Raw genomic sequence first — 27,451 nt, 5'->3', positions numbered from 1 at the left:
GCTGCCCTTTGTGAACAAGCCTGATAAACACTCCAGCCACCCCTCAATCACTTAAAATTGCTCAACTGACCATTCAAATTTTTGGCAAGTAAATTTTATAGAATTCCCCCTGTCTCATGGATATATAATAAATATATTTTCATCAGATATTTATAATGTCTATTTTTGTTATATTTTATATTGGACCCTTAATTCAGTGATATAATAAAGGAAGGGTATGAGGAAATACACTCTCCTATTTTTTTCAAGGGAGTACAAATTGGTATGATAGAAAAGCAAGGCAATTTACCAGCATCTGTTAAAATTATAACTGTAGTGTGGACACAGCTGAAGCGACTGAGCATGCACGCATAGCATTTTGGCCTAGGAACCCCTCTTCTAGGAATTTTCCTACATGCATGCACACATAGGGTTTGAAAACATGCATAACAGGTATCTAATGCACACAGAGATTATTCAGTGTAACACTGTGCATAATAGGAAAAGATTTGACATAATTGTTCCCCACATAAATTGTTATTTCTATGCAATGGGATACCAGGCAGCTATTAAAAAGAATGATGACATGTTTTATGTATTGTCTAGTAACAACCTCTGAGATATATTTTAATGGAAAAAAGTCAAAGTATTGAAGAGTTGTGGAGTATGTGCTGTTTGTGTAGCAATTGAAATTATATGTTTTCTTATAAATTATGTGTACACATGTGTGTGTGTGTCTGTATATATATATATAGTTAATGTTAAGTCGCTCAGTCATGTCCGATTCTTTGGGACCCCATGGACTGTAGCCCACCAGGCTCCTCCGTCCATGGGATTTTCTAGGCAAGAATACTGAAGTGGATTGCCATTTCCTTCTCCAGGGGATCTTCCCAACCCAGGGATCGAACCCAGGTCTCCCGCATTGTAGGCAGACGCTTTAACCTCTGAGCCACCAGGGAACTGTGTATATATGTATAAGCATTTCTTATATATGCATACTATTCCTAGAAATATGCACAAAAACCTGGCCACATTAGTTGCCTTTGAGAAGGGGAACTAATAACTGGACCTCAGTGGTGGGAGGGAGGTATTTGACCATATTGCTTTTTTGCACTTTTTGAATTTGAACCATAGTATCTATTTGTTGCAGATTGCATTTTCTGGAAGCAGATGCTGAGATGGAGTTTGGGGTCTAAGCTGTTTATTAAAAGTGAACACCTGTGGAAGGAAGAAAAGGAAGCAAGATTGGGTAGAGGGACAACTCCATCAGTGACATGAGCCTGACAAAACCTTGGCTAGCCTTCCGTGGAGCTCTGGAGCACTGATGGCATCTCAGAGCAGCCCTAGGTTGGGTGGGAAAAATTGTTTTCACCCCCGATTCAGTCAGGCATTGACTGCTTCTGATTTGGGAAGGGTATTATGGTGGGGCCAGATAGCTAGCCCTTTGCAGCTGAGTCAGCCCCCGTCAGAGTTGACAGCTTGAGCGGCAGATCTTATTCTGAAGGGAGATCTAGGTAGTGTGTCTCAGCAATGACACTACATTTCCTACCCCTATGCTTTGTGAGAATTTGAATGAATATAAAATCCCAACGTGTGAAGGAGGAAGTCATTTTCAGATGAATAAGCCTTCAAACAATATACCTTCCAGGCACCTCTTTCTACCTGTTTAAGTCAATGATTTCCCCCCCTGGCCTTTGCATTCTAAGGCAATTTTAACTGATGCAAGTAGTATTCTCATGTTTTGTTTGTTTAGAAATTTGAATCCATATAGAAAAATTTCTAAACATATTAAAATTAATTGCTTCTGGGGAATAGAAATTGGGAGTGGATATGGTTGGGGCTTGGGACATTAGTTTGTCATCCAACTGGGACAGTTTGGAGAGTAAAAGGGAGGGCTATTAATACTTACACTGGGGTAACAGGCATAAATCTGAACTGTCCCTGGGAAACTGGAAGTTTTTGCAGTCACCCTAACTAAAAGCCTTGCAGCATTCTTTTGACTTTTAAAACTTGTGCAGGTATCTCTTTGCTAAACATAAAATAAATCTTAAAAGAAGATTGATAAGGTTTTGGAAGTTAATTAGTACAACTTCACACAAGCAGAAGTGACATCTGTGGTATTCCTTTTTGATATCTCTATTTGACCATCCAGTCTCTGCTTAATCACCTTGCCATGACTCATGTGAGTCAGATCTATTACTGGGTAGTTATAGTTGTTAGGAACTTTTTTAAAAACTGCCAGTTTGTAACTTTATACCAGTAGTCATAGCATGGAAGCCGTTCCCTCTGACTAGCCCTGGTTTTACATGTGCATCGCTTTCGTTAGTCCAAGAGAAGTGACACCTCTCGCGGTCCCTCCTCAGCTTTTCTACACCATGGTGCTGTGTTTATTGGTATTAGAGTAAACAGTGCCCGCAGACTTGAAAAGTGGGGACAGAAGGTTTGCTTAGGCTAAGAAACAAGACTGCAGAAATGATTTAGTGTCTTGGGTAAGGTCAGCAATAACCCTACAAGGTAAAAGCCTTGTCAGGTTTGATTGGCAAGTGAAAGGCTCATGCATCAGAGAAGTCGCTGACTCCAGTGATATAACCCCTGGCTTCATTCCTGTTCTCTTCTTCTGTCAGCCTGCCACCATTTCCCTCTCTCTGTCCTGTGATGTAAGACATGACCAGAATTGACAGAGAGAGAAGGCAGAGGGGGCAGTTATTAAAATGTTACCCAGACAGATTGAAATCCAAATGCCTTAATTCACCATGATATGTTTTGATTAATGAGAGTGAGAAAGTGAAGAGGTTGGGATGTCTAATCAAAGAAAGTAATGCTTTAGTTACTGAAATGCAAATGCCTTAATTGGGAGGGACAAAAATTAATAGAAATAGTTAACAAAAATTAATGAGGTCAAAAAGATATATTAAGAGGAAATGTAAAGCATCTTTGTCACAATTAGAGCTACATTTGGTTTGTGGTAAAAGAAAGTACATAAAGAAATTAAAGAGTCACATGTAAATATTTTAGCATTTGATCAATTTATGACTTCAGTTACTATTTTAATTTTATGATAAACAACCTTTCCATCCGATTGTAGATGTTTTAATGTAGAAAGAATCTTGCTGATTCTTAATGGGTTCTGCCTGTTTTGTTTAAGTATTCTGACTTTCCTTAAAGATGTGCTGATTCCTTAATGCTAATAATCCTTAACTCACAGCTAGACTCAGGCTGTAAAAATGTTTACTTTTGTCTATTATAAACTGTTGAATTGAGGTGATTGTGCATTAGTTTAAAATTTTAGTTGATAACTGAGCCTTAAGTGCGCAGTATATTGTACAATATAAAGCAAGAGGATCTTAAAGACTCTCTGTTGTGGTGGGGTGGTGATTATTGTTTTTGGTCTAAGATTTTAAAATCAGTTATGTACAAATGTGGAACATTTTCTGCCCTCTAGTGGTTAAAAGTAACTTTGCAATATCAGTTACAATTCAGTGCTTTAAATTACAAGGGAAAAGCTGTGTGACATTTTAAAAGCAGGTTGAAAATTATGTAGGTATATTGCCATAGCTAATTAGTATTGCTGCATATTTTAAGAAAGTGAAACAATGGTTTTATGTTTTATTAATCACAGTATACTAATGGCTGGAAATCTGGCAAGAGGTAAAATAAATTTTGAGATAATTTTTCTTCAGGATTAAAATAATATTTCTCTATCTCTACAAAGAGAGTATTAATTCCATGTTAATCTTATTAACGTATTACTCCACTCCTCATTCTAATAGTGACTTTCCAGTTCAACTCCTTTCATACTTTAGTTCTTACATTTACGAAGAGAATAACGGGAGATAATACTTCTCATTTCCTAACCTACACATAGGATAGTACATATTGCCTTTGTGTTTTGTTCTAAGAGGAAAATTTCATGATATAGGAAAAACAAAAATGGGCTATTAGAAAGAATGTGATAGTGCCCTGAAGTTCAAAGAGAAGTGCTGTAACATAGTATGTGTGTGACTGTTGTCCATTATCCATTTCCCAGGGAAATTAAACTAATCAAATGTTTCATCTTCATTACTGTTCTGAAATGTGTTCTCATATCTGACTGATAACAGAAGGTTTTGCTGTCCCAGATATTTCTAAAGAAGCACTAACTTCTGCCCCAGGTGAATACAAAGCCATATAAACTAGTGAGATGATAAAATAGCTTGGGAGGAAAAAAGATTAGCAACAATTACTTCCTTTCAAAATAAGCTTCCAGGGAATAAAGGAAAAATTTAATGTTCTGGTGAAAAATCTAATATTCCTAAATAAGCTTGTCAGAATCAGAGCATCTCTAAAAAGCGTCAACCTTGTTGTTGTCAGAGGCATTTTTTTCTGGTAGGCAACATAATGTTAAAGCTTTGAGTATGGTTATTTAAATATTAATACTGTGAGTATAATTAGAGAATAGTACTAGACCTTGTAAAAAGGCAAGTGAAATGGACTTAATGCCACTGAACTGTACACTTAAAAACAGTTAAAACGGTAAATATTATGTTATGTGTATTTTACCACAGCAAAATAGAATACATAAAAAAGGCAAATGAAATCTCCCTGATTGTTTTCATACTTCTAACAGCAAATAAAATGTACAACATCTAATAAATGTTTTAGGAATTCAAGGCCACTTAATAAGTAGTAAGTTAAAATAAACATTGGGTATTATGTTCACCAGATAATATTTTCCTAATTCAATTTGGCTCCAAGCAGCAAAGTGATATTTTCTACAGGGCATTTAGTAACAGACATTAATCTGGGAAAGGCTGCAATAGTCCAGTACTCCCACAATTCATGTTGGTGGACTGGGACAGGCTTACTTCAGATTTACTTTGATTCCTTTATTGCTTTGTCTCACTTCATTAATGGGGTTGGTAAGAGACTGCAAATAACTCAGGGAGAGGCGTACTTACTGATACCTTTCCCAACTCCACTGGCCAATTATTGCGTATGTCAAAGTCTCTCTTGACCAGTTCGGTTCTCCCACTGAAGTAGAAACTGATAGTTGGTGAAATTAATAATTGATGATAGTTGAGTTTCATCACCAACTACAGCACTTTCTCTGCTATAGAGAAAAAAAATCATTAGTTGCTTCTTCAGAGTCTAAGTTAAAAATGGTAGAGCATTTCTTCTGTGATGTTTTAAATCTTTATGGTCATTCATTACTAAGGTGGACACTTCCTTACTTGCTCTTGAGGTAAATACCTTAACAAATGGCTAGGTTAAAGCTGTCCAAGCATCTAGGTCTTTTTTTTCCCCTCTTTCTTCTTCCTTTCCTCCTTCCTTCCTTCTTTCTAAAAATCTGTATATAATGTTTAAAGCATTGAGGCTTTCTTCCTGGCCTCCAGTGTGCTCATGTTTTCTTTTGAGAGCTTCATTCAACAACTGTTTCCTGACTACTCACTACGTTTGGGGGCTGGATGGGAGGTGATTGACGGGGTGGTGGACAGGACAGTGGATGAAGGAGGAAAAGCACAAACTTTGAAATGAAACAGACCTTGGTCGAGGCCATCTGTTAGCTCTCATTTCTTCAGAATGTTCTTTGTGAGCTCAGTTCTCATGTGTAAAAATGAACATAACGAGAATGCTTAAAACAGTATTAAACTTAAAACAGTTATCATAGCAATCAATAGTCACTATTATTATTAAGCTGGGATTGGGATACAAAGAAGAACAAGCTAGTGCAATGGTTCCCAATTAAGGATGATTTTGCCTCCAAGAGAACATTTGGCACTATCTGGAGACGTTTTTAGTTGTCTTATTTATTGGGTGGTGCTCCTGGCATCTAGCAGGTAGAGGCTACTGGCCTTGATAAACATCCTATGATACACAGGGCAGATCCCATAGCAAAGAATTATCCAGCCCACAATGTCAACAGTGTTGATCTTGGTTGAGTAAAGGAAAAACATTAAAATAGGCTATATGTTTCATGTAATATAAATATATATTTATGTAATATATATTTCATGAATAGGCTGCTCAGCCTGTGATTGGAATGATGGGTCCTTGATGACCATGGAATTCCCACACCAGCCTGGAACTGCTTCCTTCCAGACATTGTTATATGTGTGGGGGGAAAAAAAAAAAACTCTCTCTTGGAAAAAGTATGTTGTTTAGGTTTTCTTTTATATACAGCTGCATCCAAATTTGACCAGGGTTGGGCCTTGAAGGATTTTGATAAGTATTAAAGGGGCCTTTGAGCTGAAGGAATGAGCACAAATGAAGGCACAGAAATGTGCATATTTCTGTGAACATGCATATTTCTAGGGAATCACATGTAGTTTGATATGCTTATGAAATAACATGATAAGTTACATTGGAAGAGTGTAGAGTAATGTTTGCAGAAAGGTCTTTAGAGAAGACAAAATGAAAGAGAAGAGGCTGGCACTCTCCCCTTTCTTGGCTATTTCATTTTGTTGATCACACCTAGATGAACACTGACCTTTCATTTTTCTCACTGAGAAATTGGCTCCAGAGTCAGTCCTTTATTTCCTTTTTCTGTTTCTCAAGGTCATTGTCCTAGTATGATGTATGAAATGTGGACCTGAGATCTCATGGAAGTTGCCCTCCCTGAAAATCATTGACATATAGTATGCGTCATCCCCACCTTTCCCCGGCAACCCCCCACTCCCCTTGCCTTTACAGGCTGGCTAAGGTTTATGTTAGGGTGAATCCAGATGGCATTTCTTTGAGGAAGTGAAGTGTAGGAAGAGAGGAGGCGGGGTGGAGAATGGACTATTGGAGGGGATGTGCTTGGTAAAGCACAGGAGAAGAGCTGTGAAGAAGAACACACTTACCACCTTGCTTCTATTGTCTGCTACTCTAAAAAGCCAATATTTGGAGGAAGATCAGGCTAAACCACTTGAGTGATTCTGATTGTTTGGGTGTTATGTTCTCAGTGCTTAAGTAACCAATCAGATAATAATAATCCTTAATAAACTGACTTAGATATTAATTTAAAATAATTCTAGAAATAAAAATCTTCTGTGGCAGTAAATCTTAAACTTTATGGAATCACAAGGTCTATTGAGAATTTACCCAAGAACTCTGAAGTCTCTCCCCCGAAAAATGCACATATATATGTAATGATGCAGACAATGTCATTTTTAACAGCTGTGAGCATACCTTACAAGTAGAACTCCATCTTTGTTGCAAAAGTGAAGTTTTAATCAAAATGCCAACATCTGATAGACTGGAAAATTACAAAGCCAGATCACTATGTGCAGACTTTATGAAGGAAGTGGTTGTTAAGTGGTTCTACTAAGTCCTCAATTTTCTCACCCACTTGGAGACCATGAAAGGATAAGATCTGAATTTGTGAAGAGATTTCTTGGGAGAGCATTGTTACCCTGCTGTGAATGCCCCCTACTGATGCTCATGTGCTAGGGATTACTGAGCCCATTACTCTTCATCAGGGAGAGGCTTCCATATGATGAGGAAATGTGCTCCATGTGGTTGAGAGAAATGAAAAATTGGTGCTCAACTCCAGACCCCACAGCTGAAGAGTCTGGGGGCAGCGAGATAGAAGAGGTGTGTTGGGATCACAGCCAGTGTGGAGAGTGAGCTGTGGGTAACCAGAGATGAGCTGCAGGAAAGAGAGATTTGTAGAAGTTGCTTTGAGCCGTACTAAAGAGGACCCCTGGAAGAGAAAAGGGCATGAATGGAGCGGGTGCCCGTGTCCCACGGTGAGGGCTGAGTCCAGCCATGGTGTATGGGGCCATCCTCTGGGTCCTGGGAGTGGATCCATTCACCCTGGCAAGAGCTGTCCTATATCCCTTGCCTCTCTTCTCAAATTCTCTTCCATCCCTGAAGAGTCCAACAAAGCCAGAGAGTGAGGAAGCAATTGAGGCTGGAAAAGAAAGCAGAAGTCAATCTCATTCCTGTCACCCAGCTCAGATCTCACATGGGAAGAGTTGAACATGAATGAATGACTGTAGATTGAAATGTTGATTACAATGGAATTGAGACTGTGCATTTTTGACTTAGGCCAAAGAACCACTTCAGAGCAACAGTGAAGTTCATCTGCCCGAGATTTTATCCAGGGCCAGTGAAAGATTTCTGCACAGCCTGAGCCCCATCCTTTATATTTTAAAGGCGGTGGTGGGTCACACAAAAAAATTTGCATTTTGACGTTTCATGAGTCATGCAGTTATATATTTTTTACCTACTGTGGGGTGTAGACAGACCTCTCAGGGTTGTGTGATAAGCTGGTCCTTGAGTTTCATGTAGGAAACAAAAATGAAAGTGAAAGCCATTCAGTCATATCCGACTCTTTGTGATACTGTATAGTCCATGGAATTCTCCAGGTCAAAATATTGGAGTGGGTAGCCTTTCCCTTCTCCAAGGTATCTTCCCAAACCAGAGATTGAACCTAGGCCTCCCACATTGCAGGTGGATTCTTTACCAGCTGAGCCACCAGGGAAGCCGAAGAATACCGGAGTGGGTAGCCTATCCTTTCTCAATCAGATCTTCCTGACTCAGGAATCGAACTGGGGTCTTCTGCATTGAAGGCAAGTTCTTTACCGCCTGAGCTACCAGGGAAGCCCAGAAAACAAAAGCTGTTCTCATAAGTAAAGAGGGGAAGGGACATCCCTGATGGTCCAGTGGCTAAGACTCTGCATTCCCAATGCAGGGGGGAACTAGATCCTACATACCACAACTAAAGTTCCTGCATGTCTCAACTAAGACTGGCACAGTCAAATAAACAAACATCAGACAAAACAAAACAGGGAGGCATTGGGCATTGTGAGAAAAGGCAGAGGTGCCAACAGGGCTGAAATAGGAGGAGCAGGACAGGCTACACAGTTTGCAGGGCCCACTGCAAAACAAAAAATGCAGAACTCCTTGTTCAAACGTATTGAGAATGTCAGGACAGTGACAATAAAGCGTTTAACCAAATGTGGGGCCCTGTGTACCTGCGGGGGTCACATGGCCATAAAGCTCCCCTGGTGAATGTCAGAGGTCAGAAGAGGGGGAGACCCTGCTAGGGGTCCAGTTAAAGAGAGACTTGGGACAAGAGGCCTGTCTAGTCAAGACTTTTCTCAGTGAAATCACTTGCAGTGTGACCTCTTCCTCAAGATCTCACAAGTCCTCAGAGAGGTTGCAGACTTCCTTATGTGAATGGATTTCTTGTAGAAGCTGATGAAGTAGGTACTGAGGGGCTGAAACAGAGTAAGCTCTGTGGGTTCGGAGGCAGCTGACAGCTGGTTATTCACCTAATATTGATTTTTCCATAAATTTCAAGGGTTTAGGTAAAGAACCCATGTTCTAGGACAGGAAATTTTCTTGTGTCATGTAGTATCAAGGGACCGAGTGGCTTTCTGTTTGTTTATTTATTAGTGCAGCAGGATGTTTCCTACTTTCACTTTGCTCAGGATGTGCAGTTGGGACAAAATCTGGAAGTCCAGAGATGCTGAATACTTTCATAATGCAAGTCATGAATGGTGGGGGCCAGACGCCCCTTCAGGGTTTACGAAGAGATGGCAGAGTCTCATCAGCCCCTGTCTTGCCCCATCCCCATCTCCCCCTCCCCCGTCCCCTGGCGGTGGGCGAGAAGTTGCTTGGGAGGGCTGCTGCAGCTGTCCCTCACCCTGAAACCAAACAAGAGAGGTTCCTAGAAAGTCAGACAGAGTGGGAGTCATGAAGCGGGTACTGGCCACGCATTTCTGGTAGGTAGCGTGTGTAGGCACTAGGCTTGCTGGCCTGCCTCTGCCCCTCCTAAGTGGGGCAGAGGGGCTTGGAGACAAACGGGGGCAGTGGCGGGGCATCCCAGGAGCAGCTTAAGTCCTGCCTTGGCATGACGAGGACCTCTGCCTTTTGTGTAAATCAAGTGAACACTGAGAAGGTAGCTGCCTTGAGTCTTTCTTTCTGGCAGTCAGAGTACAGATGAGATGAGGATGACTGGAAGAGATCAGAAGGCATCCAGGTGTCTTAGGTCACTGACCTGGGCAGTGTGACATTACCTGAGTGCCTCCCAAAGTACTCAAAAAGTAGAAAAAGTAACATTATAACAAGAAGACCAGACAGGGGCTTTCGATTCTCCACCCCCAATCAAAAATACCCATCCCCCTCCCTCACTCACCCAACTTGGAGAAATTGGAAGAGAAGTCTGTTTTCCAGAGGCCTACCATTTTTCCCTCCCACCACCCTACCTCAGGGGTGAGAAAGGGGAGGAAAAGAGGAAGAGAGAAGGAGCAGCCTTGCCTCTTTCCGGCTTCACGTCCTTCCAGCCCCCAGCCCCCAGCCCCCAGCCACGGGGGAGGGGAGACTTTGATTTGGCTATGAGTCGGCCATCTTCAGCTGGAGTTGACTGAATTTTTTAATATCAAGCAGTGACGAGGAAGTTGAAGAGTGTGTCTGGGGTATTATTAAGAGATCTCTGCCCAGCAGGGAAAAGGGATTCAACACAGCCCAGCTGGGGGCAGGATAGGAGACAGTTACTGCCACTCCTGGTTTGTACCTTAAGGAATTAAGATTGCTTAATAAATCTGATTAAGGACTTCTCATTCTATGACTAAAGTTGAATCACTATACATCCGGGTGGTGGTATATTGTGTTCATAAATTGTTAGTTTTAAGAGTAATTAGGTTTTGTCTACAAATCAAAAACTTGAAATAGTAAATGAGGAGGAAAAAAATATACCAGAAGGCAAATTTTCAGTTATGGATAGAAAAGATACTTAAAGAGGTGTGTAATAATTGCTTTTTTTTTATCTGTCTTTTAAAAAGATTTTCAATCTATCATGTATTTACTAACAGCTAATACAATGAAAAAGTAGGTGTATAAAAATATTGGTAAATGGTTTATTATTCATGTTCATTTAATTGTCAAACATGTTATTCTGTTAAACTATTTAATATTCATTGTAAAATTTGCCAGGCTGCTCCTCTGTTTAAATTTTTCCTTAAGGATAACTGTATTCATAAGATGGTGGTGTGGCTTAAGTCAGCCTCTCTCTCTCTCTTCTCTTCTCCCCATTACCAAAGGCTTCTTAAGTGTATGCAATGCTCTTTTTATTTAGACAAAATTATTTCATCTTTACATTACAGTATTTTTTACATTTTTTAACTTTCAAGATATTAGCTTTACTAAGAAGGAAAAATTGTTGTGAATGATAATTTATTACAAGAGAGCAGTGACTTCATTCTTTGTCTTCACCATAGATTTCTTTGCAGATTACAGGCTACAGCTTTAAGTCGTCTTTAGGGACAGGCTCCAGATTTCTTATTTTTCTTGTTTCAATTCTGCATCATCTATTTTCTGGAATCCCAGTCTCCTAAAATGTAAGCAGTGCAAAATGTTCTCATCCATCACAACAATAGCATGTGAAAACATACAAATGCAGGCCATGATCCTAATTGTCTAATTATACATGAGTTGAACTGTGCTGCACTTGAAATGAGTGAGACATTGATGGGATCCTGAATTTGTAATGGGCACTTAGAATGACAAACTTACCATGGACTCATCTCTCTCCCTCATTGCCATCCCACTCCCGACATCTGATTCATTGCCAAACTCTACCAGTACAGTCATGTTCTATTTTTTATAAAAAAAATTTTTTTAACATTTGCTCTACTAGAAAATAATATGTAGGTAGCTTATTAAATTTTTGAACTTCTTGTAGTAGCTTGTGCTAGGATTTGTACTAGTAGATATTCAGTAAATACATATTAATACAAAGTATGATTACAATAACAGGAATTATTTCTAACATGAGATTCTGGAAAAGGAAATTTTGATTTAAAGTTGAGGAAGAAGATCTGAATTTGAAATTTGGGGTTTTGAAATAGTGTTCTTTGTACTTGCAGACAACTCCCTCATGGGGAGCTATCATGTTAGAGAAGTCAAATGTTGGACGATACCTCATAGGCATGAATTCCTCATTCTATCATTGCCTGTTACTGCTTAGAGTGTGGCTCTAGAGAAATGTGAGGGATACCCATATGTGGTTTAGGGGGAGCTAACTCATGACTTAACATCAGTGTGTGTATGTTAGTCACTTTGTCGTGTTCAACTCTTTGTGACCTCATGGACTGTAGCCTGTCAGGCGCCTCTGTCCATGGGATTCTCCAGGCAAGAATACTGGAGTGGCTTGCCATTTCCTTCTCCTGGGGGTCTTCCTGACCCAGGGATTGAAGCCCGGTTTCCTGCAATGCAGGCAGATTCTTTACCATCTGAGCTGTAGGAACTAACCCTCTCAATTTATAGGTGTTCATTTCCCTGTGCCTTTTCCTTCTTACAAACTTAGCTTTTTTTTCTCTCTCTCTCTCTTTTAAAAATTCTTTTAGCTGTGCTGGGTCTTTATTGCAACATGCAGGCTTTCTCTAGTTGCAGCTCAAGGCAGGGGGAGCACGGGATCTGGAGCGGGCAGGCTCAGTAGTTGCGCTGCATGGGCTTCCTTGCCCTGCGGCATGTGGGATCTTAGTGAAGATGGGATGGAACCTTCATCCCCTGCATTGGAGGGTGGATTCTTAACCACTGGACTACCAAGGAAGTCCTAAGAAACTCAAAAACTCTCTTAGAAACTTCTTTTGAAAAAATGTAAGTGTTTTAAAAGTTTCTGGACTAGCTCTGCTAACTGCATATGCATTTAATTGGCATTCGAGTATTTACCTTAGGTTCTTTTGATCAGGATTCTGGATTTCTTGGGGGTGGCAGGTCATGGAGTAAAGTAGCCCATTGGTAGATGATGAATGCATGGACTGCTGGAGCAAATTACTCAGGGTCTTGGTGATGCTTTTGGCTGTTGTCGTTCTTCCAAACCTTTGGGGCAGATTTGGAACCCGTCTGGAGAGGCTGTCCTCTCTATTTTTGCCGAGTCTCAGAGGCAGGTGGGCCATCACCCTCGTGCTCCTTTCTTCTTCCATGTTCCTCCCGAATCTCAGTGGCAGGTTGGCTGCAGAGGGTGGCATTTTGTTGACTGCAGGTGTATTCATCTTACTTTTTGGACCCCAGTCTTTTACTTCTTCAAACGTAAGACTTCTCTCTTTCTCCCAGCCTAGATCTCCTCTGGGCTATAATTAGAAATAACCATTAAATAATTTATTAGTGTTGTAAGCAATAGTTTAAATTATTAAATTATGTTAAATCCAGACTTTAATTGGTAGAAATGTTAAAGCTGTGAACAAAGTTTGTGCTTTCATGTACAGAATTTTTTAAATAGATACTTTATATTAAGCTTCTTAAAGCAATCTAGTTTCTCCATCCCTGGACTATTATAAGACAACTATAAAATATTAATATATCTAGTGAATGCAGCAATGTATTTGAGGAGCAGGAACATAATGAAGTATTGAAATGAAGTGAAAGTTTATTTTACTGCAGTTATTCTTTTTTTTTTAACTTTTTATTTTCTATTGGAGTATAGTTGATTAACAATGTTGTGACAGTTTCAGGTGTAGAGCAAAGTGATTCAGTTATACATATGCATGTATCTGTTCTTTGTCAAATTCTTTTCCCATTTAGATTGTTACATAATATAGAGCCGAGTTCCCTATGCTATATGGTTGGTCCTTGTTGGTTATCCAGTTTAGATATAGCAGTGTGTACATGTCAGTCCCAAGCTCCCTAACTATCCCTCCTTCAGTTTTTGCTTCATTTTGTTTATAAAATATTTCATATGTTTTTATATATTGCTTTTAGAGACACTTTCCACTGCCTCTCCATGTCTCTTGTTTCCCTCCTCTTTAAAAGTCAAAGTGGTGGGCGCATGCTAGCCAAGTTCTGGGGTACAATTGGCAGAGACTTCTTTTTTACCTAAAAGCATGTTTCAAGAAACTGATTATATTTTATTAGTACGAATTACATTAGTAAAACACTGATTGGTTTGTGGGTTACTGCAGCATGACCGTACCAACTTTAAAGGAACCATTTAAAAGACAGCAAATATTTAATTAGATTTAGTTTTGTGATTCAAGTTTGTCCATATGAAGATTTTTTTTTTTTTTTTTTCTTTTTTCTTTAAGTGGGTGTGGTGTTTTTGGAAGGGAATCCTCACAAAGTTCTTTGAGTTGCCTGTAGGACTTCGGTTTAGATCTAGCTAAGCTGTGTGTGTGTGTGTGTGTGTGTGTGTGTGTGTGTATACATGTATGTGTGTGTATGTGTGCATGCGTGAGCACTCAGTCATATCTGACTCTTTTTGATCCCATGGACTATAGCCCACCAGGCTCCTCTGTCCGTGAGATTTCCCAGGCAAGAATACTGGAGTGGGTTGCCATTTCCTTCTCCACCATATGAAGATTTTAAAGTAACTTTTCTTATTGTAGAAAATAATACCTACTTATTTTGGCAAATGTGGGAATTTCCATAAGGCATAGAGAAGAAAATAAAAACAAGTGGAATTCCACCATCTAGGGGTAAACATTTTTCTTAGCTATAGAAATATAATTTAAATGTTAAGCTGAAATGTAACCAGTACTTATTTCTGCAATTCTTTGCTTCAACTGAGCACTTCTGAGCCAATTGACAGTTATTAATGCACCTTACCCTTGCTAAGTATCATACTCTGCACTAAAACGGTCATGAGACCAGGATATGTGCAGTTTTGCTACAAAATACAAGTTACATCAATACACTGCCCTGGATGGGTTAAAGTGTGACAAAAAACAAACCAGAAACTTTTTCCTTATTCTTTACAAAAGCACTAGACTCAGAACAAATATTCAATGGTGAATGCTAGTCCTGTTAGACAGAGTTAAAAAAACTTACCTCGGAATATTTGTCATAATTCTTTTTGCTGTAAAGATTGGGCATCCTTGATTCATCCGTACAGAAGATGTTTGATGTTAACAAGCTTGAAGTGGCTAACATCAATAAAACGAATCGTTTTAATGAAATAATTTCCATTTTGTCCGAAATCTAGAATTAAGTTTATATGTGCAGGCTGATGACTATACAAAAGGAAATTGTGGTCTTTTTATACTGTCTAAAAACAAAGTTTGCTTTCATTGGGAAATCAATCCCACGTGTTTTAAGCACCAGCATTAATTAGTGTTTAATTGAAATATGTATGTAAGGAACGTGGGTAATTCGTTCTAGGAAGACAGCAACATTTCTGCTTGCAAATTCATTAACTTTGAAAATAATTTTCTTCATCATGAAGGAGTATTTAATTAGATAAGTTTGGGGCCATCGTCATTAAGATTCCAAACAAACTGAATGCTTCATTTCTCTGAGCTCAGAAAAGAAGTATTTTGTCTTTGGTGTTTGCGTCAACTCTTGGGAGAAAGGAAAAGCGTTCAATGTATGTTAGCTATGTTTGAAAAAAAATTTTTTATTCACACACAAGAGTGAGGCATAGTATTTTCAAAATGTCAGACAAAATTAAGAGTGTGAAAAGAATTCCAAATCACATAAGACTGAAATAAAATGCCATTAATTAACTTTTTGTAAAATGCTGCTTTGTTATTAAAAAGCTTCAGGAGTAAATGTCAGCTGTATACTGAAGGGTGTGCATAATACCAAGCAATAGGCATTTTGACAAAGTGGCTGTCTCAGGAGAGGCTGGAGGCAGTTCAAGGCCTTTTGTATCTGCCCTGAGGGCCTTATTTGGCAAAACTGTGTAAATCACCAGGATTTTATTTCTGTGATGATGCCACATCCTACCTTCCACCTCAAACCCCTTAAAGAATGCTGGCAGAGGACTGGTAAATTACACACATGCTAATTTTGTTGTTCCCCGACCTATATTGTTTAGGTAATCTTGCCCTGCCACAGGCTCACTGACATCATGGCATAAGAAAAGAATTTACAGAAATAAATGCTTATTTACTGAAATGCCCATGCAAGTCTCTTTCAGAACAGCTGACTGGTATTCTTAAAGGTTTTTTTTTATCACTGGACTGCCTATATTCCTGCCTAGATTCTAGAGAAATCATTACCTGTTCCCCCCTGTCCATTCAGCCCTCTTAGTAGAAAAAGAACTTAGGGTGATCTATTTCTAACAATCCAGCTACTTCTAGATATAGGCACTTAGAGGTGAATTCCCAAAAAAGCAAGTCATAAAACTGCACCTTTTATGTCAAGAATTGTACCATCTTGGGACTTTCCTGGTGGCACAGTGAATGGGAGTCCGCCTGCCAATGCAGGGAACATGGGTTCAATCCCTGGTCTGGGAGGATTCCACATGCTGGGGGTGGGGGGCAGGCAGGGGAAGTAGGGGGCAAATAAGCCTTTGTGCCACAACTACTGAGACGGTGTGCTGCAACTACTGAGCCTGCACACCTAGAGCCTACATTCCTCGACAAGACAAGCCATCCCAATGAGAAGCCTGTGCAACATAATGAAGAGAAGCCCCACTCTTCAGAGAAGACCAGTGCAATCAAAAAAAAAAAAAAATTCCCTTAGCTTTCTCGCTCACCTACCATAATCTGAGGTATGAGATGGGCAGAGCACCGGGATAAATCAGAAAGTTGAAAAACAATTGTGTGAAAAACTCTTGGGTACCCCAAGATTATACTTTCCTCTGGTCTCTCTTTTGGCAGTTGACATCGTTGGTCTCATTTGTTTCAGACTGTGGGTAGCCAAGTATCCCCACAGTAGGAGGCAATTAATTCAATTCATAGTCTAATGTTAATTTTGTAATGCTGTTATTGGATTATTTGGGTTTAATTTCCCTGAGGATTTTATACATTTCTCTTCCAAATTGTTCCTTTGTAAACTGCTGATGGAACTTACTTTTTTTTTTTGTGGTCAGTAGCTCCAAACTTTTGAGCAATGGGTGAAGCAAGGAACAAGTTGTGTCGGCTGAGCTCTGACCCTGGAAAAGGCAGAATGAACCAGCCTGGGTCTCTTTCAAAACATGCCTGTCTGTAGTTGTTTCAGCCTTGAGCAATTCACCAGTTTTCAGTGCTGCTCTCTGGGGTTTTGGCACATCCACTGATTTTTCTGGCTGAAGTCAGTATCCAGAGTTGCTGATGTGATTAATTACCCACTAGCCTCAACCAGATTTTAAACTTCCAAGTTTGGAGTGTAATTAGAGTTCTAATCTTGTTAATATAGGGTTTGGCTCTTTTCAACTACCTCTTCTGTTAGCTTGGAAAATGTTAACAGATATAAAACAACATTGTCTAACATATGCAGTACAAAATGACCATAAATCTTTTGATGAAATGTGCTGCCATATACATAGCACAGTTCGGGATTCTTAATGAGACACACAAGCATACAAAATAAAATGTCTCTCCGACACGTGACATTTACACACACATGCTTCATTTACTGAGATTTTAGAGACCTTAAGGCGACTCCCTTCTAAGCGTCTCTCTTCATCCTGGACACTTCTCCTAAGCTTTGGAAACCCCAAATACTCAGCTTCCTACCAGACAGTGCTGTTGGGATTCCCACAAGCATCTCAAGTCCAGTGTGTCCAAAATGGAATTAATCTGTTCAATAACCTGTCTCTCCTCCTGTTTGCCGTTTCATTGATAGTTACTGTATTGGTCAGGGTCCGATCAGAAGGCAGAAAGGACACAGTCATCTGAATAGGAAATGGTTCACATAAGGAATTATTAATTGTACCAGGAGATGAACTCTAAAGGGTTAAGGAATACATGAGGGCCAAGGGAGAAGATCCAAGGAGAGGACAAACAAATTCAGGCTGTATCAGGAGAAGGTGTGGATGGTGGAGAAGTGTCTGCTGGGTCTCCGTGGGCCAGCGGCTGTCCATCACAGGTGAGAGACGCTCTTCTGCGGTACAGATGGGCCAGTGCTGGAAAGGCAACTTCTGGGACATTTCTGAGACTTACATAGAATCTGCTTCTGCAGTTTGATGGGGGGTGGGGGGAGCGGTGAATGCTAATGGATGTCTATTACACGGATTTCTGGCACAGTCCATGTGTAGGACCTCAAAGAAGCAAACCCGAACCAGGAAAAGAAGTCCTTCCTCCTGCAGTATCTCTCGAGTGTCTTCCACTGGTAAAACACCGTGCCAGCTGCCAAGGGGAAATGCTTACTGGGTCCATCTCCATTATCAGTGAAGGAACAGAGGGTGGACCAGGAGCTGAGAGACAGTAAATAGATAACAGGTACAGTCATCCACCCATTTATCCAAGTCAAAATCCTTTGTGAGACCCTTGGCTACTTCCTCCTCTTTTCTTCTGCATCATATTCTATAGTTAATGAACAATTGCATTGTTTCTAGTTTTGAGCTATTGCACTCAATAATAATGGTCTATATCTTTGGCCACTTACTAGTCACATGCCAGGAACTGATCTATTAAAGTACAGCACTTTGTGAATTAGTTTGTTTATCCTCCATAGTAACTCCACAAGCAGGTACCATCGTTGGTCATCCTCTATGAAAGGGAAGCTAAGATGCAGAAAGAGTAAGTAACTTTCCCTATAAGTGGAATATCCAGGATTTGAACCCAAGCTGTCTGAATACTTACTCCCTATGCTGGTCTACCCAATCAAGTCTGTTCTCCTCTGACTTCTACATAGCTCTTAAATGTGTTCATTTCTCTCCATCTGTGTTGCTTTTAACTCAGTTCATTTTCTTTTGTCTAGACCTTTGTCTTGATCCTCTCCAGTTCTTGCTCCACCATACACAGAAAAATTTTTATAAAATACAATATATTTATGATATCTTCCTTAATACCTTTAAGTGGTTTCCCTATCCTTAATACCGTTCAGTGGAATCCCTAGGGATTCTCTCAGACTCCCTAAGTCCACTTTTTAGGATCTGTTTCCTGCTTATTTCTCCAGCACTATCTCTCATTAAGTTCCTAGTAACTCTGTCTTATGACAGACTTCTTTCTGTTCTTCCAAAGAGATGAGCTTTCTCTTGCTTCCAGGCCTCTGCCGGTGGTTTTCCTGTGTATGGGGTATGCACCCGCTTCCCTCTCTCCTTACACCGATTGTTTGGGTTCCAGCTGAGGCATCCTGTGTCACAAGAAGTCTCTTCTGACCTCACACTCCAATTAATGGCTTTTGTTCTTCCATCGTGGCTCTTCTCATTGACTCGTCCTGTTCCCTTGTTTCCTCTTCCACTCCTCTGTCAATTGTGTGAGGGCAGGACCTTGCTTGTGCAGATCATAGGGGTATTTCTTTTGTTTATCTCACAGATGCTCAGGAAATTTTATTTCTAAATGAATGAGTAAATGTTTCATTAGTATTGGAAATAGGAGTTAAAACTGAAGTTGCTTGGTAATTCCAGTTTTGGCCACCAACCAGAATTTTCTCTTTACTGAGACTTACACATTTTTAGACCTTAAATTTGTGCTTATTCTGAAATCATAGCATCTTCACCTTGTCTTTTTGAGGATTTACATTGAAGACTTTCGGAGACTGAGACCTTTACATGGATAGTCAGGCCTAGGTAGGTTGAACATGAGTTTAGGTTTATTCTGTTGTAGTGGAGCATTTAGTTTGATAAGTTAAATATATCCTGATGGATCCTGCCACGTTGATGGGCACCAATACCAGGAAGGGTAGGAAAGGGACTACACTGCCCCAAGGAGGACTTCTGATGATGCTTCAGGGTTTCTCACTAGGGAGACTTCTTAGCACATTGGCTGAGCACAGGAAAGAGTATTCTGATTGCATAGTATTTGTCTACACCCACTACATCCTAACCTCTGGTAGGCAGTTCATGCATACGTGCTGGGGTAGGTTGCCATTCGCTTCTCCAGGGGATCTTCCAGACACAGAGATTGAAACTTCTGTCTCCTGCATTTCAGGCAGATTCTTTACAACTGGGCCGTCAGGGAAGCCCCTCTGGTAGGCAGCTAACAAACCATTTCCGCCAATCAGGAACTGAGCCAACTTGAGTTGGGTTTAGGACTTTGTAAGGCTCTGGTTTAGCTGAACCCCAAGTAAAACATTTCAAGTAAGAGGCTGTTTTTGTGCCATGGGCTGTATGTTTTTATTTAAATCTTTATATAGAAGGTCTCTCTGAGGCCATGGCAAGATCTATCAAAGAGGTGATGAAGTTTAATATCCAGAGGAACCTCATTACAGAGCCCTTCTCCTTACCCTCAACCCAGCCATTTACTTCCCAGACACTTGCCTTTTTCCAGTTTATTCCTTCCTTTCTCTCTAAGCATAATCCAGTTGTTATGCTGTGCAGAAGAATTGATGGCCATTATAGTCTTATTTTGCATTTTATGTTTACAGAGTATTTTGCAACCATTTATTAACCAATTTCTGGCCCTCTTTAAAGGTAGGTAGTGGTATTTCTGAATAATTTATTTCAGTATTATGTGTGCAAAGAGAAAGAAATACCTGCCTTGGTTCCAAACAAAAATATCCCTATGCAAATTACATAAAATTATTATTTTTTTAAATACGTGGTGGTGCCTTTGTTTCAAGATTTATGAGTGGCTGGTTATAATGAGCTTGTCATATTTTGGTAGCAGGGTTGTATTTACTTCTGTGCTTTTTACTATGACAGATTACAATGTCAGGGCCTTGGAAGGTGCCAATGTGAATGTGAGACGAAGATTATTCCTTTATGTAGCAAAAGCAGTTGAAATTCAATTCTGGTTGAAATAACTTAAAGAGTCAATTTGTACAGTATAAGAATAGTCATTAAATATTTATAAAAGTTAATTCACATGATTTATTCTAGAAAGTGATTAAATGGCAAGGTCCCTTTATCTGAAGGACATTTTTTAGAACAATATATTGAATAAACTTGAAGTATTAGTATTAGATCTTTCAAATGATATAGTGTGGTACTGTTTAAAAAAGAAGTTAAGGCAATTGTGCAAGGCTGATTAGGAAGCAGAATCTCCACAGCAAGGCTTTCCAAGTCGAGCTTTTATGTTTTTTAATGTTTCATTTTTATTGACATTTTTTCCCTTGCAGGAAAAATGTGTGATTTTTACTAGCCTGGCAGGGGTTTGTGGTACCTCTTGCCAAAGTGTCAAGAAAACTCAGAATTCTCTACATGAGGGACAAAGACCAGATGTTTGCTTAAAACAACACATAGCTTTTGTACAAATATAGGTAATGGAAACCAAGACTTTTATGGGGATTTTTTTCCTCTGTTTTTGGCCAATCTTGTCTTTTGATATTTTTAAAATAAGTAATCGGCCATTTTGTTTTTCCAACCTGAGCAGAAGAATTTAGTTTCTTACAAGATGTGTGCTTCGTCAATATCTTGGGTTTGTTTGTTTTATCTTTGTTTTGAAGGATTCTACTCCAAAATGTGGACTGTGTTCTTCAAATAATCATTTGCTTTAATAAAAAGGAAGCACGAGATAGCTTAGGAAGAACTGAGCCTAATCCTTAGGCTAACTTTTTCCACTATCCTGGCCACACCTTCACTGGGGAGGAAATCTGTTGCTTAAACCTACACTGATGTGGGTTTTGGAGGTGTTTAAAACACTATTTCTCATCTTAAACAGAGGAATATAAGGACAAAGGGGTAACCAATAAAAATTAGCCTTATTGTTCAAATGGACCCTCTTAGATGCTCTTTCATCTCTGATGGAAAAAAATGAAAAGGAGGTGAATTGAAATATGCATATAAATGGGTGGTTTTGTTAATTTTTTTTTTTTAACTTTCTGATTGGGGATCACTTGGTTTCTGTGCTCCTGAGGGCTGTTGAGAGCTCCCACAGATCTACAGCGGTCATGCACTTGCCTTGGTTCTGAGCGGAAGCTAGCCTGGCTCTGACCACACTTATATTAACACAGGGGCACTTGGACTTTATTCTTTTCTGTTTCCAGTGCTTTGGCTTTGGCCATACTTCTTCCTCTCAGCTCTAGATCTGAGCTCATGTGTGTACCTCATAGCAGTGGGTCTTTGGTTTACACTGGCCGGACTTCATCAGTGATGAGGGGGTTACACTTCTCTTCAACACCAGTGTTATTGGACCCCCAAAGGGGTGTGTCCATGACATAGCCAAGAATGACAGCGTGCCATCTGGCTAAACTCAATCAAGTCAATGACATATAAAGCTCCACCAGTTCTGAGCAAGCAAACCTAAAAGCCCTCAGTCAAATAGTTGTATTTGGAGAGGCACTTAAAAACATACCTTTAAACCTACAGTGACTTTGGGTATAAATTTAAGTAAAGGAGAAGATTTTTCTGGTAATCTCCTGATTGTAAAAGTTAGGATCTAGACAGAAAATTCTGTACTGATGGAGGTTAAATGAACTGAGTAAGTGTTAATGTAATCCTATTAAATATCTACTGGATTTAATTCTGTACTGGGTTTTGTGCCAAGTGAATTTAACAAATCAGGTATTTCCTCTTTGAGTACCTACAGTAAAGAAAACAGACAAATTGAGTAAACATTTCAGAACATATTTAGGTGCATAAGCTGGTACACCTCCTCTAGGAACAGTGTGCTTGTTGTACTTAGTCGCTCAATCATGTCTGGTTCTTTGCGACCCCATGAACTGTAGCCCATCAGTCCCCTCTGTCCAGCCCAACCAAGAATACTGGAGTGGATTGCCATGCCCTCCTCCTGGGGATCTTCCCAACTCAGGGATCGAACCCAGGTCTCCCTCATATTCTTTACCATCTGAGCCACCAGGAAAGCCCAAGAATTCCAGAGTGGGTAGCCTATCCCTTCTCCAGGGGATCTTCCAGATCCAGGAATCGAACTGGGGTCTCCTGTGCTGTAGGCTGATTCTTTACTATCTGAGCTACCAGGAAAGCCATAGCTGGTTATAAACACAGTCTTGAATGATCTAGAGAAGTCTAAGAATAGTGGTATTTGACTGATGAGCCCTGGTGGAGCCCTTTCTGATTTAATGATAGCAGTAGCCAATGATCCATGATCTAGAGGCATCAGACCAGGAGATCAGTGTGGATCTTCCAGTAAATACCACATCTGTCTGCACCCTATTCCCCAACCTTTAGGTCAAGAGCAGAGAAATGGCCCTTCCTATGTTTTCATATACTTTAGGCTGCTTTGTTTGTTTAAATTTACCACTTTAAAACTTTCCTTCATGTATATCTTAACTTGGTCTCATTTGGATTAAAATATCCAGGAAGAAGGAATCCCAGAATCCTAGACTGTTCCTGATACCCAGGCTAAGCAGGGTTTGGTGAGAGATGGGAGAGAGAAAAATCCCCTGTGGGCTCACTTTGGACCTCCCTGCCTCTTGAGCAGTTTCCTGTTTGTGTAAATGTTTTGTGCTTGAGGCTTTCATTATAGGCACAGCTGTAAAACTAGTCTTTCCTCTACCTGATAGATTACTCAAGTCCCTGATTGTACATTACTAAAATTTCTAATGTGTTTAAACAAAATGAGGAATTTAATAGAAGGATACTGGGACATCTTATGGATGAGACTGGGGCCTATGAAACACCCAGAGCCTAGGACTCTAATCACCCAGTGGGACTTTCTCCTGCATTCTCATTTCTTCTCTCTGTGCATCAGCTTCATTATTCCCTTCTACTGCTCTCTTGATCTCTCTGCTTCTCTGTCTGTTTGCCAATAACTTCTGGGTTTTGTTGCTGTTGTTCAGTTGCTAAATTGTGTCTGATTCTTTGTGACCCCATGGATCACAGTACACCAGGCTTCCCTATTCTTCACTGTCTCCTGGAGTTTGCTCAAACTCATGTCCATTTAGTTGGTGATGCCATCCAACCATCTCATCCTCTGTTGCCCCCTTCTCCTCCTGTCCTCAATCTTTCCCAGCATCAGGGTCTTTTCTAGTGAGTCAACTCTTCACATCAGGTGGCCAAAGTACTAGAGCTTCAGCTTCAGCATCAGTCCCTTCCAGTGAATATTCAGGGTTGATTTCCTTTAGGATTGACTGATTGACCTCTTTGCAATTTCAGCCACCCTATGAGAAACTGCCTTATCTCAGTTCCAGATTCAGTATGCAGGGATGGATTCTGATTGGCCTAGTCTAGTTAAGGTGCCCCATCATGAACCTGTAGCCAGGGTGTGTCACATTGCAGTAACATAGGAGATCCAATTGCAAACCTGTGAAGAATTGGGGGCGGGTGGTGCTACTGGGAAGACAGTACTATAGTTATTCAAAACATAAGAAAGAGTGTTAGAGAGAATCTGAATTCTTCTCTCCCTGAATCCAATTCACTGTGCAGAGGAAAACTACTTGCTAAGCTGGTGAAAAACTAAGTTCTAATGTGCAATCAAAGGGCATCTGAACCATCCTGTGTTGGTGTGGACATTTCTCTCCAAAGGTGCTGTGGAGGTCTCTATCCTGACTCGGTGATACCAGCAGACAAGTGCTTTCATTGGTGCCATCTGGGTCTTTGTTTTTGCAAGCAGGTGTTCTTGTGTGATACTTTTGTGGCTCATGTGGGGCTTTGATGATAAAAACAAAACAAAATAAATTGTAGATCTCCCTTCCCCAGGGGCAGCCAAGGGCACAGTTCCCAGCTATTTCTCCATATATCCATCAAAAGCGATGCCAACTTTGAGAGCCTGTAAGATTCCCTTTTTCCCCTGGCAGGTGAGTGCCCTGGCTCAGGTGTTCCTCTTTGGCATTTGGCGGTGTTCCCATTTCTAGCATTATGCTTAGCACCAGATATGAAGGTCTGTCCTGAGAATTTCAAGACCAGGTGGTTTGGTCCCTAACGGTCCTACATTCTTTTCAACTTGAGCCTCCTTCCTAAATGTTTCACACACTCTATATAGCTGTGGTGATACTGGCTTGCCTCATTTCTTCTCACTGAGTTTACTAAGATCAGGTGAGTTCCGTGACCCAGAGTAGAATGGTTCATGTCCTTTTGAGCAAGAAAGTTTATTTTTCTAATAAATTGGCAGATTTACCATTCTTTGCCTGATACTTGGGCAGTCTTCCTTGGAAACACTCCCAAATTCCCTCTCTTTATGTAATGAACTGTGTACAAATGAGTAAGGAGTGTTTATTTTGGAGATAGTAAAAATAAGACTCTTGTGTATAATTCCAAATATAGATATATATTCTTTTGGTAATTAGCTTCATCACTCTCTGTCATTGTTTTTGACAGTATTTACACTAAACTAGAGGTAGTAATAATGGGACATCCTAGTTCAATCCTGCAATCATATCTGTCTACAATAAAATATTTGCTTTTAGTGACAGAAAGTATTTCAGAAGTGTTCATTAAAACAATATGATAACTGTGTATCCATTATTAATAACCCAAGATGGGGAATTACATGTTACATGACTCATGTAACCAATAAGGAAGCTGCCATTTCCATAATTATAAAGAATTCATATCACATCCATTTTACTATTCTGTATCATTTGACCCATTTATGGCTTCTTTTGAAAGAGTAAGGTTTAAAAATTTATTAAGTTTTTCAAATGAAAAATCTGCCAGGTGATTTCTCCCTTCCATTGCTGGCAGTCGGTGCTCTCCATCGAAGAGGCTGAGTGTTGGGTCCCACAGCCCTTTCCTCTGCCTACAGTCAGAGTTCAGGATGATCTGAGTTATGCTGACCCCAAGGGAGAGCCTGGGCAGAGGATGCGTGCCCTCCTCTGGGACACCTTCCGAGGGGTAAATTGTGAGAAGGGAGTTTGGGAGGGTGATGTCGGTTGGCTACATCTGGAAAAAAAAATTAAGCTGTGGGGTAAAGGGTATCCACTTAGTGTCCTCTGCTCTCTGTTCAGTGCTCCAGTCAAAGGTTCTGACCAGCCCACTTGGAGAAAAAGTTGAGCAAATGCTCTGCAGGGCTGGCTGAGTCATCAGTCCTGCAAGTTCCCTCAAAAGTTGCTGCAATCACTGCTGCTATTGTTCTTATTATACACTCTTCTGCAGTTCACTCTAGGCTTGAGGAAGAGGTGGTGGGATGCAGGCTGGGAGAGAGGTGAGTAGAAATGGAAGGCTGAGAGAAGATGGACTTCTATCTTCTAAGTTTTCTTTCTGGTGCAGAAGAAGGAATCAGTGAATGATTTTTGGCCTGTTATTCTTTTCTTTCACCCCCACTCCAAATCTCATCTGCAGTTCAGTTTGGAGCATCTTATAATAAGGTCAAGGAGATCCCCAGGTTACTGTTACACCCGAGAACCTGGGGCAGCATTGCTCCTAATACACTGCACATTAGTATCAAGAGACCAGCTCCATTCCCACATGATCCAATTGCATCACCCTCTCTCTCTCTTTGGACGGACATGTGAACAGCAGTTGCTGAAGTGATTTTGATGAAATGTGACATTTGCAGACTGTGGCCACCAACCAAAGAATCTGAGCCACTATATCCAACATTTTACAGGCTACAAAATATAAGCTGGCCAGCATTTACTGCTTGTACTAACAGCTTGTGCCAAGTTTCCTAAGCCTATGGAGCAGACCTCTTACTGCTGCTAATTTTACTATCAGCAGACAAAAGGGAAATAGGAAACAGTACAGAATGGCTGAACGAGAGCATTTGTGACAGACAGACACATGATCTTGGATTATCTGAAGACAGGGTGACTTTTTCCTAAGACTAAAATGGACTCAATGTGTACAGAAATAAAATAGGAAAAAATGTAATGTAGAAAAAGTTATATGCAGAGAGTCTTCTCTGGCCTCTCAGGATGGCATTGATTTACGTATTGAGGCAGTCACCAGGGAAATGTTAAAAACCCTCTGGGGGAAATTTCCAATGTGATGGATAGAACTTTAATATTAATATAGGATTCATCATGATAATGTAAGTCATAGATCTAAATCTCCCTTCATCAATTGAATAGTCCCTTTCCAGCCTATTATACAGGTAGCAAATGCTTTAAATAGTGTCATATAAGAGGCTTGAAGTCTTTCCTTATCTGTAGTTTCTGAAGTTCTGTTCACAGGAATAGTGACGCACTGAGTCATCCATCTTTCACTATGTTATCTAGGCCATTTGCATTTCCCTCCTTTTTATTAATATTTAGTGTTCCTTAAAATATACCTACATTGTACTTTTTTTCACAAATAATTCAACACATTATTTCATATACATTCAGTGAGCAGGACGGGGAGATCTGATTCTTAATCTATTGGTGGATCATTATACAAAGAAGAAAAGTGATTTCTGGGTTTCTATTTGATTTAGTTATTAGTACATAATTATCAACCATATGCATGTGTATTATTCATCTAACTCTGGGTTTCCTAGTCTTAGAGCACTGACACCAAACAAAAAGGTGGCAGGGCCTCTCCAGAGTCCTGTAAGACAGTGATGGTCTTTTTGGGATGAGAATGGTTGCAGCATTGATAGCAATATAATAAATGTTAAGATTCATCTGCTGCTTTTTTCAGCAGAGATTCAAATATTCATTAGTGGAACATATAAACGCCTTTTCTTATCTTAGTCCAAAATGCAAATGGAAATAAATCCATGAGAACAGACTGCAAATAAGACAAAATGTGTACACAGACAAGTAGACCCTCAGCTTTACAAGAAAGAGGGGTTTTCCTTAAGCCTGGAATGACTGCACTAAGTCTTTTCCTTTTGTATGTGCATTGATTCCCTCTGCTCCAGGTCTCTGCTCTTAGAGTAACTGGCGTTGACACTCGGGGTGTCGTTTCATGTATTTGGTTGGTATATATTTTGTTGTA

At 40.1% G+C, this 27,451-nt stretch overlaps 1 protein-coding gene and 1 long non-coding RNA gene across 3 annotated transcripts in view; one reads left to right on the top strand and one right to left on the bottom strand.

The window, feature by feature from the left end:
- The window catches only part of LOC122438481, a 171,939-nt gene that overhangs the window by 52,483 nt on the left and 92,005 nt on the right, over positions 1 to 27,451 (top strand). The window lies entirely within an intron of this gene.
- Positions 11,227 to 14,867, bottom strand: NPVF (neuropeptide VF precursor). Its single transcript, XM_043463369.1, has 3 exons — positions 14,713 to 14,867; positions 12,619 to 13,019; positions 11,227 to 11,278 (listed from the first exon to the last, which is right to left on the bottom strand). Exons 1-3 carry the CDS (start codon positions 14,848 to 14,850, stop codon positions 11,227 to 11,229), a joined length of 591 nt encoding a protein of 196 aa, XP_043319304.1. The 5' UTR covers positions 14,851 to 14,867.

This window comes from Cervus canadensis, chromosome 3 (genome assembly GCF_019320065.1).
Source record: "Cervus canadensis isolate Bull #8, Minnesota chromosome 3, ASM1932006v1, whole genome shotgun sequence".
Classification (NCBI taxonomy): Eukaryota; Metazoa; Chordata; class Mammalia; order Artiodactyla; family Cervidae; genus Cervus; species Cervus canadensis.
This window is presented reverse-complemented; position numbering and strand designations above follow the sequence as displayed.

Bases quoted from the DNA above. Each gene is read 5' to 3' on its own strand.
- NPVF (XM_043463369.1), bottom strand. From the start codon at position 14,850: ATGGAAATTATTTCATTAAAACGATTCGTTTTATTGATGTTAGCCACT. The intron at 13,020-14,712 runs GTAAGTTTTTTT...TTCTAATTATAG, and splicing joins ATTATGACAAATATTCCGAG to CCCAGAGGAGATCTAGGCTG. The intron at 11,279-12,618 runs GTAAATACTCGA...CTTACATTTTAG, and splicing joins CCTGATCAAAAGAACCTAAG to GAGACTGGGATTCCAGAAAA.